At 47.8% G+C, this 19,294-nt stretch overlaps 1 protein-coding gene across 1 annotated transcript in view; it reads left to right on the top strand.

Annotated features, from left to right (window-relative positions):
* LOC124035365 (centrosomal protein of 89 kDa-like) overlaps positions 1 to 19,294 on the top strand; it is a 223,430-nt gene that overhangs the window by 16,979 nt on the left and 187,157 nt on the right. The window contains 4 exon segments of the mRNA XM_046348827.1: positions 1,294 to 1,366; positions 1,648 to 1,691; positions 7,305 to 7,368; positions 7,696 to 7,785. Coding sequence (XP_046204783.1) covers positions 1,294 to 1,366; positions 1,648 to 1,691; positions 7,305 to 7,368; positions 7,696 to 7,785 — 271 coding nt within the window.

Here is a 19,294-nt window from a genome sequence, read left to right as displayed (position 1 = left end):
CTTTAAGGGCCAACCAACCCGTAACCCCATAACTGGCTCTGAATTAAAGATACTCTTTAAAAAGATATGACTCTGTCTGAGAGGAACGAGCCAAGGGGGGTTGAATACTCCGTAACAGCAGCTCTAAATGGCAATTCTACTGTCTTCTCTTTAAACTCTGAATGGCAATTCAACTGTCTTCTCTTTAAACTCTGAATGGCAATTCAACTGTCTTCTCTTTAAACTCTGAATGGCAATTCAACTGTCTTCTCTGTAAACCCTGAATGGCAATTCAACTGTCTTCTCTTTAAACCCTGAATGACAATTCAACTGTCTTCCCTGTAAACTCTGAATGGCAATAACTGTCTGTCTCTTTAAACCCTGAATGACAATTCAACTGTCTTCTCTGTAAACCCTGAATGGCAATTCAACTGTCTTCTCTGTAAACCCTGAATGGCAATTCAACTGTCTTCTCTGTAAACCCTGAATGGCAATTCAACTGTCTTCTCTGTAAACCCTGAATGGCAATTCAACTGTCTTCTCTGTAAACCCTGAATGGCAATTCAACTGTCTTCTCTTTAAACTCTGAATGGCAATTCAACTGTCTTCTCTGTAAACCCTGAATGGCAATTCAACTGTCTTCTCTTTAAACCCTGAATGGCAATTCAACTGTCTTCTCTTTAAACCCTGAATGACAATTCAACTGTCTTCTCTGTAAACCCTGAATGGCAATTCTACTGTCTTCTCTTTAAACTCTGAATGGCAATTCAACTGTCTTCTCTGTAAACCCTGAATGGCAATTCAACTGTCTTCTTTTTAAACCCTGAATGGCAATTCAACTGTCTTCTCTTTAAACTCTGAATGGCAATTCAACTGTCTTCTCTGTAAACCCTGAATGGCAATTCAACTGTCTTCTCTTTAAACCCTGAATGGCAATTCAACTGTCTTCTCTTTAAACTCTGAATGGCAATTCAACTGTCTTCTCTGTAAACCCTGAATGGCAATTCAACTGTCTTCTCTTTAAACCCTGAATGGCAATTCAACTGTCTTCAACTCTTTAAACCCTGAATGGCAATTCAACTGTCTTCTCTTTAAACCCTGAATGGCAATTCAACTGTCTTCTCTTTAAACCCTGAATGGCAATTCAACTGTCTTCTCTTTAAACCCTGAATGGCAATTCAACTGTCTTCTCTGTAAACCCTGAATAGCAATTCAACTGTCTTCTCTTTAAACCCTGAATGGCAATTCAACTGTCTTCTCTTTAAACTCTCAAGCTGTGTTGTGTTGTGGTAAATCCTTGTCTCTGTTTTCCAGAGTGATGTTCTGTCAGAGGGCAGAGAGGAGACTGATGACTCTGCCTTCGACATAGTGTCCCCTCTACCCCCAGGTTGGTCCCCCCCCCACACCAAACACACTGTCTGCACTCACTATTCAGATTATAAAATATAAAATAAAGCTCTGTATTTCAACAGATTTTTCCATAATTCATATAGCTCTGTTTTCCAGAGGAAGCTGAGGTTCTACAGATGTTTCCATAATTAATATAGCTCTGTTTTCCAGAGGAAGCTGAGGTTCTACAGATGTTTCCATAATTAATATAGCTCTGTTTTCCAGAGGAAGCTGAGGTTCTACAGATGTTTCCATAATTAATAAAGCTCTGTTTTCCAGAGGAAGCTGAGGTTCAACAGATGTTTCCAACACCAGTTCAGAAGGTAAAACAATTATTTTTTAAAATCTTTCTGCTGTCATTTTTTCCTTGAGATTGAATGCATCCCAAATTATTCCCTATATAGTGCACTACTTTAGACCAGAGCCCTATTCCCTATGTAGTGGTACTACTATTGACCAGAGCCCTATTCCCTATATAGTGGTACTACTATAGACCAGAGCCCTATTCCCTATATAGTGGTACTACTATAGACCAGAGCCCTATTCCCTATATAGTGGTACTACTTTAGACCAGAGCCCTATTCCCTATATAGTGGTACTACTATTGACCAGAGCCCTATTCCCTATATATTGGTACTACTATAGACCAGAGCCCTATTCCCTATATAGTGGTACTACTATAGACCAGAGCACTATTCCCTATATAGTTCACTACTTTAGACCAGAGCCCTATCCCCTATATAGTGGTACTACTATAGACCAGAGCCCTATTCCCTATATGTGGTACTACTATAGACCAGAGCCCTATTCCCTATATAGTGGTACTACTATAGACCAGAGCCCTATTCCCTATATAGTGGTACTACTATAGACCAGAGCCCTATTCCCTATATAGTGGTACTACTATAGACCAGAGCACTATTCCCTATATAGTTCACTACTTTAGACCAGAGCCCTATCCCCTATATAGTGGTACTACTATAGACCAGAGCCCTATTCCCTATATGTGGTACTACTATAGACCAGAGCCCTATTCCCTATATAGTGGTACTACTATAGACCAGAGCCCTATTCCCTATATAGTGGTACTACTATAGACCAGAGCCCTATTCCTATATAGTGGTACTACTTTAGACCAGAGCCATATTCCCTATGTAGTGGTACTACTATAGACCAGAGCCCTATTCCCTATATAGTGGTACTAATATAGACCAGGGCCCTATTCCCTATATAGTGGCACTACTATAGACCAGATCCCTATTCCCTATATAGTGGTACTACTATAGACCAGAGCCCTATTCCCTATATAGTGGTACTACTATAGACCAGAGCCCTATAGCACCCCCGCCAAGCCGCACTGCTTCTCGACACACTGCTCGCTTAACCCGGGAAGCCAGCCGCACCAATGTGTCGTCGGAAACACAGTACATCTTTGACTGATTGATTGATGAGATACTCTACCTCAGGCGAACAAAACCTCGAGACTTCCTTGAATATTTGATTTTGCGCACCAGCTGTTATTTACAAATAGACACGGACCTCCACCCCTTGTCTTACCGGAGGCAGCTGTTCTGTCTTGCCGAAGCACAGAAACACAGCATACAGAGGCCTGTTAGGCCTGACCCTGACCCTGACCCTGGCCCTGACCCTGACCCTGAGGCAGCTGTTCTGTCCTGCCGAAGCACAGAAACACAGCATACAGAGGCCTGTTAGGCCTAACCCTGACCCTGACCCTAACCCTACCCTGACCCTGAGGCAGCTGTTCTGTCTTGCCGATGGAAACACAGCGTACATTATCAGGACAGAGACAGAGAAACCAGACACACGTTCCCTCAATATGATCAGGACAGAGAAACCAGACACACGCTCCCCCAACATCATCAGGACAGAGAAACCAGACACACGCTCCCCCAACATCACCAGGACAGAGAAACCAGACACACGCTCCCCCAACATCACCAGGACAGAGAAACCAGACACACGCTCCCCCAACATCATCAGGATAGAGAAACCAGACACACGCTCCCCCAACATCATCAGGACAGAGAAACCAGACATACGTTCCCCCTACATCATCAGGACAGAGAAACCAGACATACGTTCCCCCAACATGATCAGGACAGAGAAACCAGACACACGCTCATTGCTCACACGGAGCACTCCAAACTCTAAATGAAACCAAAACTCACAAGATTAGCAGGTTGTGATCTCTGCAAACAACGTTTCCACAAAAAAATATATATATCAAAGGAAGGCCGTAGTGGAGAGAGACGGGGCGGAGGCCATAGTGGAGAGAGACGGGGCGGAGGCCGTTGTGGAGAGACAGGATGGAGGCCGTTGTGGAGAGACGGGGCGGAGGCCGTTGTGGAGAGACGGGGCGGAGGCCGTTGTGGAGAGACGGGGCGGAGGCCGTAGTGGAGAGAGACGGGCGGAGGCCGTAGTGGAGAGAGACGGGCGGAGGCCGTAGTGGAGAGAGACGGGGCGGAGGCCGTAGTGGAGAGAGACGGGGCGGAGGCCGTAGTGGAGAGAGACGGGGCGGAGGCCGTAGTGGAGAGAGACGGGCGGAGGCCGTAGTGGAGAGAGACGGGCGGAGGCCGTAGTGGAGAGAGACGGGGCGGAGGCCGTAGTGGAGAGACGGGGCGGAGGCCGTAGTGGAGAGAGAAGGGGCAGAGGCCGTTGTGGAGAGAGACGGGGCGGAGGCCGTTGTGGAGAGAGACGGGGCGGAGGCCGTTGTGGAGAGAGACTGGGCGGAGGCCGTTGTGGAGAGAGACGGGGCGGAGGCCGTAGTGGAGAGAGACGGGGCGGAGGTCGTTGTGGAGAGAGACGGGGCGGAGGTCGTTGTGGAGAGAGACGGGGCGGAGGCCGTTGTGGAGAGAGACGGGGCGGAGGCCGTTGTGGAGAGAGACGGGGCGGAGGCCGTTGTGGAGAGAGACGGGGCGGAGGCCGTTGTGGAGAGAGACGGGGCGGAGGCCGTTGTGGAGAGAGACGGGGCGGAGGCCGTAGTGGAGAGAGACGGGGCGGAGGCCGTTGTGGAGAGAGACGGGGCGGAGGTCGTTGTGGAGAGACTGGTTCGCCACACACCCCTCCCCTTTTCTCAAGATTATAAATTATACTCAAGACACATTATCTTCTCAATATCTGAGATGCTTTTCACTGACAGCCTCAACTCAGTAATCAGCTAGGTTTATTGCCACCTGCCCTGCACAAATTGCGAGCTTCCCAGTAGGCATATGCCTACGAGCTTGTGATCTGAAACAATCTACAGGTATTGTTTTTAAAGAAGCTTACTGATCCCTGATTCCACTGTGGCGAAGTCGAGCTTTCTAGGGAAGTATTTTTGAATGATTTTCTTTCTTTCTGTAGAGACCCACCCCAATGCCATTTCTCTCCTGTTCTATTGGTTTTCATATCAACTTTCTTTCGTTGTCCAGAAGACAAAGGAACAATCCTGGTTATATTATCAACCCATCCTGGTTATATTATCAACCCATCCTGGTAATATTGTCAACCCATCCTGGTCATATAATCAACCCATCCTGGTCATATTATCAACCCATCCTGGTCATATTATCAACCCATCCTGGTCATATTATCAACCCATCCTGGTTATATTATCAACCCATCCTGGTCATATTATCAACCCATCCTGGTCATATCATCAACCCACCCTGGTTATATTATCAACCCATCCTGGTCATGTTATTAACAACCCATCCTAGTCATATTACCAACCCATCCTGGTCATATTATCAACCCATCCTGGTCATATCAACCCATCCTGGTCATATTATCAACCCATCCTGGTCATATTATTATCAACCCATCCTGGTGATATTATCAACCCATCCTGGTTATATTATCAACCCATCCTGGTCATATCATCAACCCATCCTGGTCATATTATTATCAACCCATCCTGGTCATATTATCAACCCATCCTGGTCATATCATCAACCCATCCTGGTCATATTATCAACCCATCCTGGTTATATTATCAACCCATCCTGGTCATATTATCAACCCATCCTGGTCATATTATCAACCCATCCTGGTCATATCATCAACCCATCCTGGTCATATTATCAACCCATCCTGGTCATATTATTATCAACCCATCCTGGTCATATTATCAACCCATCCTGGTTATATTATCAACCCATCCTGGTCATATCATCAACCCATCCTGGTCATATTATTATCAACCCATCCTGGTCATATTATCAACCCATCCTGGTCATATCATCAACCCATCCTGGTCATATTATTATCAACCCATCCTGGTCATATTATTATCAACCCATCCTGGTCATATTATCAACCCATCCTGGTTATATTATCAACCCATCCTGGTAATATTGTCAACCCATCCTGGTCATATAATCAACCCATCCTGGTCATATTATTATCAACCCATCCTGGTCATATTATTATCAACCCATCCTGGTTATATTATCAACCCATCCTGGTAATATTGTCAACCCATCCTGGTTATATTATCAACCCATCCTGGTTATATTATTATCAACCCATCCTGGTCATATTAACAACCCACCCTAGTCATATTATCAACCCATCCTGGTCATATTATTATCAACCCATCCTGGTCATATTAACAACCCACCCTAGTCATATAATCAACCCATCCTGGTCATATTATTATCAACCCATCCTGGTCATATTAACAACCCACCCTAGTCATATTATCAACCCATCCTGGTCATATTATTATCAACCCATCCTGGTCATATTATCAACCCATCCTGGTTATATTATCAACCCATCCTGGTCATATTATTATCAACCCATCCTGGTCATATTATTATCAACCCATCCTGGTTATATTATCAACCCATCCTGGTTATATTGTCAACCCATCCTGGTCATATAATCAACCCATCCTGGTCATATTATTATCAACCCATCCTGGTCATATTATCAACCCATCCTGGTTATATTATCAACCCATCCTGGTCATATTATTATCAACCCATCCTGGTCATATTATTATCAACCCATCCTGGTTATATTATCAACCCATCCTGGTCATATTATTATCAACCCATCCTGGTCATATTATCAACCCATCCTGGTTATATTATCAACCCATCCTGGTCATATTATCAACCCATCCTGGTCATATTATTATCAACCCATCCTGGTCATATTATTATCAACCCATCCTGGTCATATTATTATCAACCCATCCTGGTCATATTATCAACCCATCCTGGTCATATTATTATCAACCCATCCTGGTCATGTTATCAACCCATCCTGGTCATATTATCAACCCATCCTGGTCATATTATTATCAACCCATCCTGGTCATATTATCAACCCATCCTGGTCATAATAACAACCCATCCTGGTTATATTATCAACCCATCCTGGTCATATTATTATTAACCCATCCTGGTCATGTTATTAACAACCCATCCTGGTCATATTATCAACCCATCCTGGTCATGTTATTATCAACCCATCCTGGTCATATTATCAACCCATCCTGGTCATATTAATATCAATCCATCCTGGTTATATTATCAACCCATCCTGGTCATATTATCAACCCATCCTGGTCATATTATCAACCCATCCTGGTCATATTATCAACCCATCCTGGTTATATTATTATCAACCCATCCTGGTCATATTATCAACCCATCCTGGTCATATTATCAACCCATCCTGGTCATATTATCAACCCATCCTGGTCATATTATTATCAACCCATCCTGGTCATATTATTATCAACCCATCCTGGTTATATTATCAACCCATCCTGGTCATATTATTATCAACCCATCCTGGTCGTATTGGGAGTACTGGAGTTGGGCTTTTGGTGGTAATGGAGGACTGGAGTTGTACTGTGCATTCATATCTCTCTCTCTTTCTTTCTCTCATGATCCCTCTTACAATCCCTCTCTCTCCCCCAGGCCACACCGTCCAAACTGGAGCAGAGGCCTTCATCTTGGTCTCGTAGAAGCATGCCTTCCCCAGGTAAGGACTTGTCTTTGGTCCAGTGAACACCGCCTATAAAAACACTCCCATTTCATTTACCAAATGGTAGGATTATAATTCCCATCCTTTCCATACCAGCTATCTATCACCTAGCCTAGATCAGCCTACTGTCTATCACCTAGCCTAGATCAGCCAACAGTCTAACACTGTAAGGGCAGCTATTATCTCTCTCCCCTCTCTCTATCCACTCTCTTTCTCTCCCCTCTCATTGTCTATCTAATTGCCAGTAGTTGTATATTTCAGAGGGAGGTGATGAGAGGAATTACACTGACTCTGTGTGTACACCTGAACTACTTCTTCTCTCAGATTTGACAGAAGACAGCTTCCGTGCATCTAAGAACAGGTCTTCAGCCCAGAAGAACAAGAGTTCAGGAAGCAGGAGAGATGGACCATCAGGTAGACAGTGGTACTTAGAGTCAGGACACAGGAGAGATGGACCATCAGGTAGACAGTGGTACTTAGAGTCAGGACACAGGAGAGATGGACCATCAGGTAGACAGTGGTACTTAGAGTCAGGACACAGGAGAGATGGACCATCAGGTAGACAGTGGTACTTAGAGTCAGGACACAGGAGAGATGGACCATCAGGTAGACAGTGGTACTTAGAGTCAGGACACAGGAGAGATGGACCATCAGGTAGACAGTGGTACTTAGAGTCAGGACACAGGAGAGATGGACCATCAGGTAGACAGTGGTACTTAGAGTCAGGACACAGGAGAGATGGACCATCAGGTAGACAGTGGTACTTAGAGTCAGGACACAGGAGAGATGGACCATCAGGTAGACAGTGGTACTTAGAGTCAGGACACAGTGGTCCTTAGAGTTCAGGAAGCAGGAGAGATGGACCATCAGGTAGACAGTGGTACTTAGAGTCAGGACACAGTGGTCCTTAGAGTTCAGGAAGCAGGAGAGATGGACCATCAGGTAGACAGTGGTCCTTAGAGTCAGGACACAGGAGAGATGGACCATCAGGTAGACAGTGGTACTTAGAGTCAGGACACAGGAGAGATGGACCATCAGGTAGACAGTGGTACTTAGAGTCAGGACACAGGAGAGATGGACCATCAGGAGACAGTGGTACTTAGAGTCAGGACACAGGAGAGATGGACCATCAGGTAGACAGTGGTATCTTAGAGTCAGGACACAGGAGAGATGGACCATCAGGTAGACAGTGGTACTTAGAGTCAGGACACAGGAGAGATGGACCATCAGGTAGACAGTGGTACTTAGAGTCAGGACACAGGAGAGATGGACCATCAGGTAGACAGTGGTACTTAGAGTCAGGACACAGGAGAGATGGACCATCAGGTAGACAGTGGTACTTAGAGTCAGGACACAGGAGAGATGGACCATCAGGTAGACAGTGGTACTTAGAGTCAGGACACAGGAGAGATGGACCATCAGGTAGACAGTGGTACTTAGAGTCAGGACACAGGAGAGATGGACCATCAGGTAGACAGTGGTACTTAGAGTCAGGACACAGGAGAGATGGACCATCAGGTAGACAGTGGTACTTAGAGTCAGGACACAGGAGAGATGGACCATCAGGTAGACAGTGGTACTTAGAGTCAGGACACAGGAGAGATGGACCATCAGGTAGACAGTGGTACTTAGAGTCAGGACACAGGAGATGGATGGACCATCAGGAGAGATGGGTAGACAGTGGTACTTAGAGTCAGGACACAGGAGAGATGGACCATCAGGTAGACAGTGGTACTTAGAGTCAGGACACAGGAGAGATGGACCATCAGGTAGACAGTGGTACTTAGAGTCAGGACACAGGAGAGATGGACCATCAGTAGACAGTGGTACTTAGAGTCAGGACACAGGAGAGATGGACCATCAGGTAGACAGTGGTACTTAGAGTCAGGACACAGGAGAGATGGACCATCAGGTAGACAGTGGTACTTAGAGTCAGGACACAGGAGAGATGGACCATCAGGTAGACAGTGGTACTTAGAGTCAGGACACAGGAGAGATGGACCATCAGGTAGACAGTGGTACTTAGAGTCAGGACACAGGAGAGATGGACCATCAGGTAGACAGTGGTACTTAGAGTCAGGACACAGGAGAGATGGACCATCAGGTAGACAGTGGTACTTAGAGTCAGGACACAGGAGAGATGGACCATCAGGTAGACAGTGGTACTTAGAGTCAGGACACAGGAGAGATGGACCATCAGGTAGACAGTGGTACTTAGAGTCAGGACACAGAGAGATGGACCATGGTAGACCTTAGAGTCAGGACACAGTGGTCACTGGTAGAGTTCAGGAAGCAGGAGAGATGGACCATCAGGTAGACAGTGGTACTTAGAGTCAGGACACAGTGGTCCTTAGAGTTCAGGAAGCAGGAGAGATGGACCATCAGGTAGACAGTGGTACTTAGAGTCAGGACACAGTGGTCCTTAGAGTTCAGGAAGCAGGAGAGATGGACCATCAGGTAGACAGTGGTCCTTAGAGTCAGGACACAGGAGAGATGGACCATCAGGTAGACAGTGGTACTTAGAGTCAGGACACAGTGGTACTTAGAGTCAGGACACAGGAGAGATGGACCATCAGGTAGACAGTGGTACTTAGAGTCAGGACACAGTGGTCCTTAGTCAGGACACAGGAGAGATGGACCATCAGGTAGACAGTGGTACTTAGAGTCAGGACACAGTGGTCCTTAGAGTTCAGGAAGCAGGAGAGATGGACCATCAGGTAGACAGTGGTACTTAGAGTCAGGACACAGTGGTCCTTAGAGTTCAGGAAGCAGGAGAGATGGACCATCAGGTAGACAGTGGTACTTAGAGTCAGGACACAGTGGTCCTTAGAGTTCAGGAAGCAGGAGAGATGGACCATCAGGTAGACAGTGGTACTTAGAGTCAGGACACAGTGGTCCTTAGAGTTCAGGAAGCAGGAGAGATGGACCATCAGGTAGACAGTGGTACTTAGAGTCAGGACACAGTGGTCCTTAGAGTTCAGGAAGCAGGAGAGATGGACCATCAGGTAGACAGTGGTACTTAGAGTCAGGACACAGTGGTCCTTAGAGTTCAGGAAGCAGGAGAGATGGACCATCAGGTAGACAGTGGTACTTAGAGTCAGGACACAGGAGAGATGGACCATCAGGTAGACAGTGGTACTTAGAGTCAGGACACAGGAGAGATGGACCATCAGGTAGACAGTGGTACTTAGAGTCAGGACACAGTGGTCCTTAGTCAGGACACAGTCACCCTTAGAGTCAGGACACAGTCACCCTTAGAGTCAGGACACAGTGGTCCTTAGTCAGGACACAGTGGTCCTTAGTCAGGACACAGGAGAGATGGACCATCAGGTAGACAGTGGTACTTAGAGTCAGGACACAGTGGTCCTTAGTCAGGACACAGGAGAGATGGACCATCAGGTAGACAGTGGTACTTAGAGTCAGGACACAGTGGTCCTTAGTCAGGACACAGTCACCCTTAGAGTCAGGACACAGTCACCCTTAGAGTCAGGACACAGTCATCCTTAGAGTCAGGACACAGTGGTCCTTAGTCAGGACACAGTCACCCTTAGAGTCAGGACACAGTGGTCCTTAGAGTCAGGACACAGTGGTACTTAGAGTCAGGACACAGTCATCCTTAGAGTCAGGACACAGTCACCCTTAGAGTCAGGACACAGTCACCCTTAGAGTCAGGACACAGTCACCCTTAGAGTCAGGACACAGTCACCCTTAGAGTCAGGACACAGTCATCCTTAGAGTCAGGACACAGTGGTCCTTAGTCAGGACACAGTCACCCTTAGAGTCAGGACACAGTCACCCTTAGAGTCAGGACACAGTCACCCTTAGAGTCAGGACACAGTCACCCTTAGAGTCAGGACACAGTGGTCCTTAGTCAGGACACAGTCATCCTTAGAGTCAGGACACAGTCATCCTTAGAGTCAGGACACAGTCATCCTTAGAGTCAGGACACAGTCATCCTTAGAGTCAGGACACAGTGGTCCTTAGAGTCAGGACACAGTGGTCCTTAGAATCAGGACACAGTGGTCCTTAGAGTCAGGACACAGTCATCCTTAGAGTCAGGACACAGTCATCCTTAGAGTCAGGACACAGTCACCCTTAGAGTCAGGACACAGTCACCCTTAGAGTCAGGACACAGTCACCCTTAGAGTCAGGACACAGTCACCCTTAGAGTCAGGACACAGTCACCCTTAGAGTCAGGACACAGTCACCCTTAGAGTCAGGACACAGTCACCCTTAGAGTCAGGACACAGTCACCCTTAGAGTCAGGACACAGTGGTCCTTAGTCAGGACACAGTCATCCTTAGAGTCAGGACACAGTCATCCTTAGAGTCAGGACACAGTCACCCTTAGAGTCAGGACACAGTCACCCTTAGAGTCAGGACACAGTCACCCTTAGAGTCAGGACACAGTCACCCTTAGAGTCAGGACACAGTGGTCCTTAGTCAGGACACAGTCATCCTTAGAGTCAGGACACAGTCATCCTTAGAGTCAGGACACAGTCATCCTTAGAGTCAGGACACAGTCATCCTTAGAGTCAGGACACAGTCATCCTTAGAGTCAGGACACAGTCACCCTTAGAGTCAGGACACAGTCACCCTTAGAGTCAGGACACAGTCACCCTTAGAGTCAGGACACAGTGGTCCTTAGTCAGGACACAGTCATCCTTAGAGTCAGGACACAGTCATCCTTAGAGTCAGGACACAGTCATCCTTAGAGTCAGGACACAGTCATCCTTAGAGTCAGGACACAGTCATCCTTAGAGTCAGGACACAGTCATCCTTAGAGTCAGGACACAGTCATCCTTAGAGTCAGGACACAGTCATCCTTAGAGTCAGGACACAGTCACCCTTAGAGTCAGGACACAGTCATCCTTAGAGTCAGTCAGGACACAGTCACCCTTAGAGTCAGGACACAGTCATCCTTAGAGTCAGGACACAGTCATCCTTAGAGTCAGTCAGGACACAGTCATCCTTAGAGTCAGTCAGGACACAGTCATCCTTAGAGTCAGGACACAGTCATCCTTAGAGTCAGGACACAGTGATCCTTAGTCGGTCAGGACACAGTGATCCTTAGTCGGTCAGGACACAGTGATCCTTAGAGTCAGTCAGGACACAGTCATCCTTAGAGTCAGGACACAGTCATCCTTAGAGTCAGGACACAGTCATCCTTAGAGTCAGGACACAGACATCCTTAGTCGGTCAGGACACAGTCATCCTTAGTCGGTCAGGACACAGTCATCCTTAGAGTCAGTCAGGACACAGTCATCCTTAGAGTCAGTCAGGACACAGTCATCCTTAGAGTCAGTCAGGACACAGTCATCCTTAGAGTCAGTCAGGACACAGTCATCCTTAGAGTCAGTCAGGACACAGTCATCCTTAGAGTCAGGACACAGTCATCCTTAGAGTCAGGACACAGTCACCCTTAGAGTCAGGACACAGTCACCCTTAGAGTCAGGACACAGTCACCCTTAGAGTCAGGACACAGTCATCCTTAGAGTCAGGACACAGTCACCCTTAGAGTCAGGACACAGTCACCCTTAGAGTCAGGACACAGTCATCCTTAGAGTCAGTCAGGACACAGTCACCCTTAGAGTCAGGACACAGTCATCCTTAGAGTCAGGACACAGTCATCCTTAGAGTCAGTCAGGACACAGTCATCCTTAGAGTCAGGACACAGTCATCCTTAGAGTCAGGACACAGTGATCCTTAGTCGGTCAGGACACAGTGATCCTTAGTCGGTCAGGACACAGTGATCCTTAGTCGGTCAGGACACAGTGATCCTTAGAGTCAGTCAGGACACAGTCATCCTTAGAGTCAGGACACAGTCATCCTTAGAGTCAGGACACAGTCATCCTTAGAGTCAGGACACAGACATCCTTAGTCGGTCAGGACACAGTCATCCTTAGTCGGTCAGGACACAGTCATCCTTAGAGTCAGTCAGGACACAGTCATCCTTAGAGTCAGTCAGGACACAGTCATCCTTAGAGTCAGTCAGGACACAGTCATCCTTAGAGTCAGTCAGGACACAGTCATCCTTAGAGTCAGTCAGGACACAGTCATCCTTAGAGTCAGGACACAGTCATCCTTAGAGTCAGGACACAGTCATCCTTAGAGTCAGGACACAGTCACCCTTAGAGTCAGGACACAGTCACCCTTAGAGTCAGGACACAGTCACCCTTAGAGTCAGGACACAGTCACCCTTAGAGTCAGGACACAGTCACCCTTAGAGTCAGGACACAGTCACCCTTAGAGTCAGGACACAGTCACCCTTAGAGTCAGGACACAGTCACCCTTAGAGTCAGGACACAGTCATCCTTAGAGTCAGGACACAGTCATCCTTAGAGTCAGTCAGGACACAGTCATCCTTAGAGTCAGGACACAGTCATCCTTAGAGTCAGGACACAGTGATCCTTAGTCGGTCAGGACACAGTGATCCTTAGAGTCAGTCAGGACACAGTCATCCTTAGAGTCAGGACACAGTCATCCTTAGTCGGTCAGGACACAGTCATCCTTAGAGTCAGTCAGGACACAGTCATCCTTAGACTCAGGACACAGTCCCCCTTAGAGTCAGGACACAGTCATCCTTAGAGTCAGGACACAGTCATCCTTAGAGTCAGGACACAGTCATCCTTAGAGTCAGGACACAGTCATCCTTAGAGTCAGTCAGGACACAGTCCCCCTTAGAGTCAGGACACAGTCATCCTTAGAGTCAGGACACAGTCACCCTTAGAGTCAGGACACAGTCACCCTTAGAGTCAGGACACAGTCACCCTTAGAGTCAGGACACAGTCACCCTTAGAGTCAGGACACAGTCACCCTTAGAGTCAGGACACAGTCATCCTTAGAGTCAGGACACAGTCATCCTTAGAGTCAGGACACAGTCATCCTTAGAGTCGGTCAGGACACAGTCATCCTTAGAGTCAGTCAGGACACAGTCATCCTTAGTCAGTCAGGACACAGTCTTCCTTAGAGTCAGTCAGGACACAGTCACCCTTAGAGTCAGTCAGGACACAGTCATCCTTAGAGTCAGGACACAGTCATCCTTAGAGTCAGGACACAGTCATCCTTAGAGTCAGTCAGGACACAGTCATCCTTAGAGTCAGGACACAGTCATCCTTAGAGTCAGGACACAGTCATCCTTAGTCGGTCAGGACACAGTCATCCTTAGTCGGTCAGGACACAGTCATCCTTAGAGTCAGGACACAGTCATCCTTAGAGTCAGGACACAGTCATCCTTAGAGTCAGTCAGGACACAGTCATCCTTAGAGTCAGTCAGGACACAGTCATCCTTAGAGTCAGTCAGGACACAGTCATCCTTAGAGTCAGTCAGGACACAGTCATCTTTAGAGTCAGGACACAGTCATCTTTAGAGTCAGGACACAGTCATCCTTAGTCGGTCAGGACACAGTGATCCTTAGAGTCAGTCAGGACACAGTCATCCTTAGAGTCAGGACACAGTCATCCTTAGAGTCAGGACACAGTCATCCTTAGAGTCAGGACACAGTCATCCTTAGAGTCAGGACACAGTCATCCTTAGAGTCAGGACACAGTCATCCTTAGAGTCAGGACACAGTCATCCTTAGAGTCAGGACACAGTCATCCTTAGAGTCAGGACACAGTCACCCTTAGAGTCAGGACACAGTCATCCTTAGAGTCAGTCAGGACACAGTCACCCTTAGAGTCAGGACACAGTCATCCTTAGAGTCAGTCAGGACACAGTCATCCTTAGAGTCAGGACACAGTCATCCTTAGAGTCAGGACACAGTGATCCTTAGTCGGTCAGGACACAGTGATCCTTAGTCGGTCAGGACACAGTGATCCTTAGAGTCAGTCAGGACACAGTCATCCTTAGAGTCAGTCAGGACACAGTCATCCTTAGAGTCAGGACACAGTCATCCTTAGAGTCAGGACACAGACATCCTTAGTCGGTCAGGACACAGTCATCCTTAGTCGGTCAGGACACAGTCATCCTTAGAGTCAGTCAGGACACAGTCATCCTTAGAGTCAGTCAGGACACAGTCATCCTTAGAGTCAGTCAGGACACAGTCATCCTTAGAGTCAGTCAGGACACAGTCATCCTTAGAGTCAGTCAGGACACAGTCATCCTTAGAGTCAGTCAGGACACAGTCATCCTTAGAGTCAGTCAGGACACAGTCATCCTTAGAGTCAGGACACAGTCATCCTTAGAGTCAGGACACAGTCATCCTTAGAGTCAGGACACAGTCACCCTTAGAGTCAGGACACAGTCACCCTTAGAGTCAGGACACAGTCACCCTTAGAGTCAGGACACAGTCACCCTTAGAGTCAGGACACAGTCATCCTTAGAGTCAGTCAGGACACAGTCACCCTTAGAGTCAGGACACAGTCATCCTTAGAGTCAGGACACAGTCATCCTTAGAGTCAGGACACAGTCATCCTTAGAGTCAGTCAGGACACAGTCATCCTTAGAGTCAGGACACAGTCATCCTTAGAGTCAGGACACAGTGATCCTTAGTCGGTCAGGAAACAGTGATCCTTAGTCGGTCAGGACACAGTGATCCTTAGAGTCAGTCAGGACACAGTCATCCTTAGAGTCAGGACACAGTCATCCTTAGAGTCAGGACACAGTCATCCTTAGAGTCAGGACACAGACATCCTTAGTCGGTCAGGACACAGTCATCCTTAGTCGGTCAGGACACAGTCATCCTTAGAGTCAGTCAGGACACAGTCATCCTTAGAGTCAGTCAGGACACAGTCATCCTTAGAGTCAGTCAGGACACAGTCATCCTTAGAGTCAGTCAGGACACAGTCATCCTTAGAGTCAGTCAGGACACAGTCATCCTTAGAGTCAGGACACAGTCATCCTTAGAGTCAGGACACAGTCACCCTTAGAGTCAGGACACAGTCACCCTTAGAGTCAGGACACAGTCACCCTTAGAGTCAGGACACAGTCACCCTTAGAGTCAGGACACAGTCACCCTTAGAGTCAGGACACAGTCACCCTTAGAGTCAGGACACAGTCACCCTTAGAGTCAGGACACAGTCATCCTTAGAGTCAGGACACAGTCATCCTTAGAGTCAGTCAGGACACAGTCATCCTTAGAGTCAGGACACAGTCATCCTTAGAGTCAGGACACAGTCATCCTTAGAGTCAGGACACAGTCATCCTTAGAGTCAGGACACAGTGATCCTTAGTCGGTCAGGACACAGTGATCCTTAGAGTCGGTCAGGACACAGTGATCCTTAGAGTCAGTCAGGACACAGTCATCCTTAGAGTCAGGACACAGTCATCCTTAGTCGGTCAGGACACAGTCATCCTTAGAGTCAGTCAGGACACACTCATCCTTAGACTCAGGACACAGTCCCCCTTAGAGTCAGGACACAGTCATCCTTAGAGTCAGGACACAGTCATCCTTAGAGTCAGGACACAGTCATCCTTAGAGTCAGTCAGGACACAGTCCCCCTTAGAGTCAGGACACAGTCATCCTTAGAGTCAGGACACAGTCACCCTTAGAGTCAGGACACAGTCACCCTTAGAGTCAGGACACAGTCACCCTTAGAGTCAGGACACAGTCATCCTTAGTCGGTCAGGACACAGTCATCCTTAGAGTCAGTCAGGACACAGTCATCCTTAGAGTCAGGACACAGTCATCCTTAGAGTCAGTCAGGACACAGCCATCCTTAGAGTCAGGACACAGTCATCCTTAGTCGGTCAGGACACAGTCATCCTTAGAGTCAGTCAGGACACAGTCATCCTTAGAGTCAGGACACAGTCATCCTTAGAGTCAGGACACAGTCATCCTTAGAGTCAGTCAGGACACAGTCATCCTTAGAGTCAGGACACAGTCATCCTTAGTCGGTCAGGACACAGTCATCCTTAGTCGGTCAGGACACAGTCATCCTTAGAGTCAGGACACAGTCATCCTTAGAGTCAGGACACAGTCATCCTTAGAGTCAGTCAGGACACAGTCATCCTTAGAGTCAGTCAGGACACAGTCATCCTTAGAGTCAGTCAGGACACAGTCATCCTTAGAGTCAGTCAGGACACAGTCATCTTTAGAGTCAGGACACAGTCATCCTTAGTCGGTCAGGACACAGTGATCCTTAGAGTCAGTCAGGACACAGTCATCCTTAGAGTCAGGACACAGTCATCCTTAGAGTCAGGACACAGTCATCCTTAGAGTCAGGACACAGTCATCCTTAGAGTCAGGACACAGTCATCCTTAGTCGGTCAGGACACAGTCATCCTTAGTCGGTCAGGACACAGTCATCCTTAGTCGGTCAGGACACAGTCATCCTTAGAGTCAGGACACAGTCATCCTTAGAGTCAGTCAGGACACAGTCATCCTTAGAGTCAGTCAGGACACAGTCATCCTTAGAGTCAGGACACAGTCATCCTTAGAGTCAGGACACAGTCACCCTTAGAGTCAGGACACAGTCACCCTTAGAGTCAGGACACAGTCACCCTTAGAGTCAGGACACAGTCACCCTTAGAGTCAGGACACAGTCACCCTTAGAGTCAGGACACAGTCACCCTTAGAGTCAGGACACAGTCACCCTTAGAGTCAGGACACAGTCACCCTTAGAGTCAGGACACAGTCACCCTTAGAGTCAGGACACAGTCACCCTTAGAGTCAGGACACAGTCACCCTTAGAGTCAGGACACAGTCACCCTTAGAGTCAGGACACAGTCATCCTTAGTCGGTCAGGACACAGTCATCCTTAGAGTCAGGACACAGTCATCCTTAGTCGGTCAGGACACAGTCATCCTTAGAGTCAGTCAGGACACAGTCATCCTTAGAGTCAGGACACAGTCCCCCTTAGAGTCAGGACACAGTCCCCCTTAGAGTCAGGACACAGTCATCCTTAGAGTCAGGACACAGTCATCCTTAGAGTCAGGACACAGTCACCCTTAGAGTCAGGACACAGTCGTCCTTAGAGTCAGTCAGGACACAGTCGTCCTTAGAGTCAGGACACAGTCGTCCTTAGAGTAAGGACACAGTCGTCCTTAGAGTCAGGACACAGTCATCCTTAGAGTCAGGACACAGTCACCCTTAGAGTCAGGACACAGTCGTCCTTAGAGTCAGTCAGGACACAGTCGTCCTTAGAGTCAGGACACAGTCATCCTTAGAGTCAGTCAGGACACAGTCGTCCTTAGAGTCAGTCAGGACACAGTCGTCCTTAGAGTCAGTCAGGACACAGTCGTCCTTAGAGTCAGTCAGGACACAGTCGTCCTTAGAGTCAGGACACAGTCGTCCTTAGAGTCAGGACACAGTCGTCCTTAGAGTCAGGACACAGTCACCCTTAGAGTCAGGACACAGTCACCCTTAGAGTCAGGACACAGTCACCCTTAGAGTCAGGACACAGTCACCCTTAGAGTCAGGACACAGTCACCCTTAGAGTCAGTCAGGACACAGTCGTCCTTCGAGTCAGTCAGGACACAGTCATCCTTAGAGTCAGGACACAGTCATCCTTAGAGTCAGGCAGGACACAGTCATCCTTAGAGTCAGGACACAGTCATCCTTAGAGTCAGGACACAGTCATCCTTAGAGTCAGGACACAGTCATCCTTAGAGTCAGGACACAGTCACCCTTAGAGTCAGGACACAGTCATCCTTAGAGTCAGGACACAGTCACCCTTAGAGTCAGGACACAGTCATCCTTAGAGTCAGGACACAGTCATCCTTAGTCGGTCAGGACACAGTCATCCTTAGAGTCAGGACACAGTCATCCTTAGAGTCAGTCAGGACACAGTCATCCTTAGAGTCAGTCAGGACACAGTCATCCTTAGAGTCAGTCAGGACACAGTCATCCTTAGAGTCAGTCAGGACACAGTCACCCTTAGAGTCAGTCAGGACACAGTCACCCTTAGAGTCAGTCAGGACACAGTCATCCTTAGAGTCAGGACACAGTCACCCTTAGTGTCAGGACACAGTCGTCCTTAGA

Source organism: Oncorhynchus gorbuscha, linkage group LG05 (assembly GCF_021184085.1).
Source record: "Oncorhynchus gorbuscha isolate QuinsamMale2020 ecotype Even-year linkage group LG05, OgorEven_v1.0, whole genome shotgun sequence".
NCBI classification, from domain to species: Eukaryota; Metazoa; Chordata; class Actinopteri; order Salmoniformes; family Salmonidae; genus Oncorhynchus; species Oncorhynchus gorbuscha.
The sequence above is the reverse complement of the archived record's forward strand: the minus strand, read 5'-3'. Positions and strand labels throughout refer to the sequence as shown.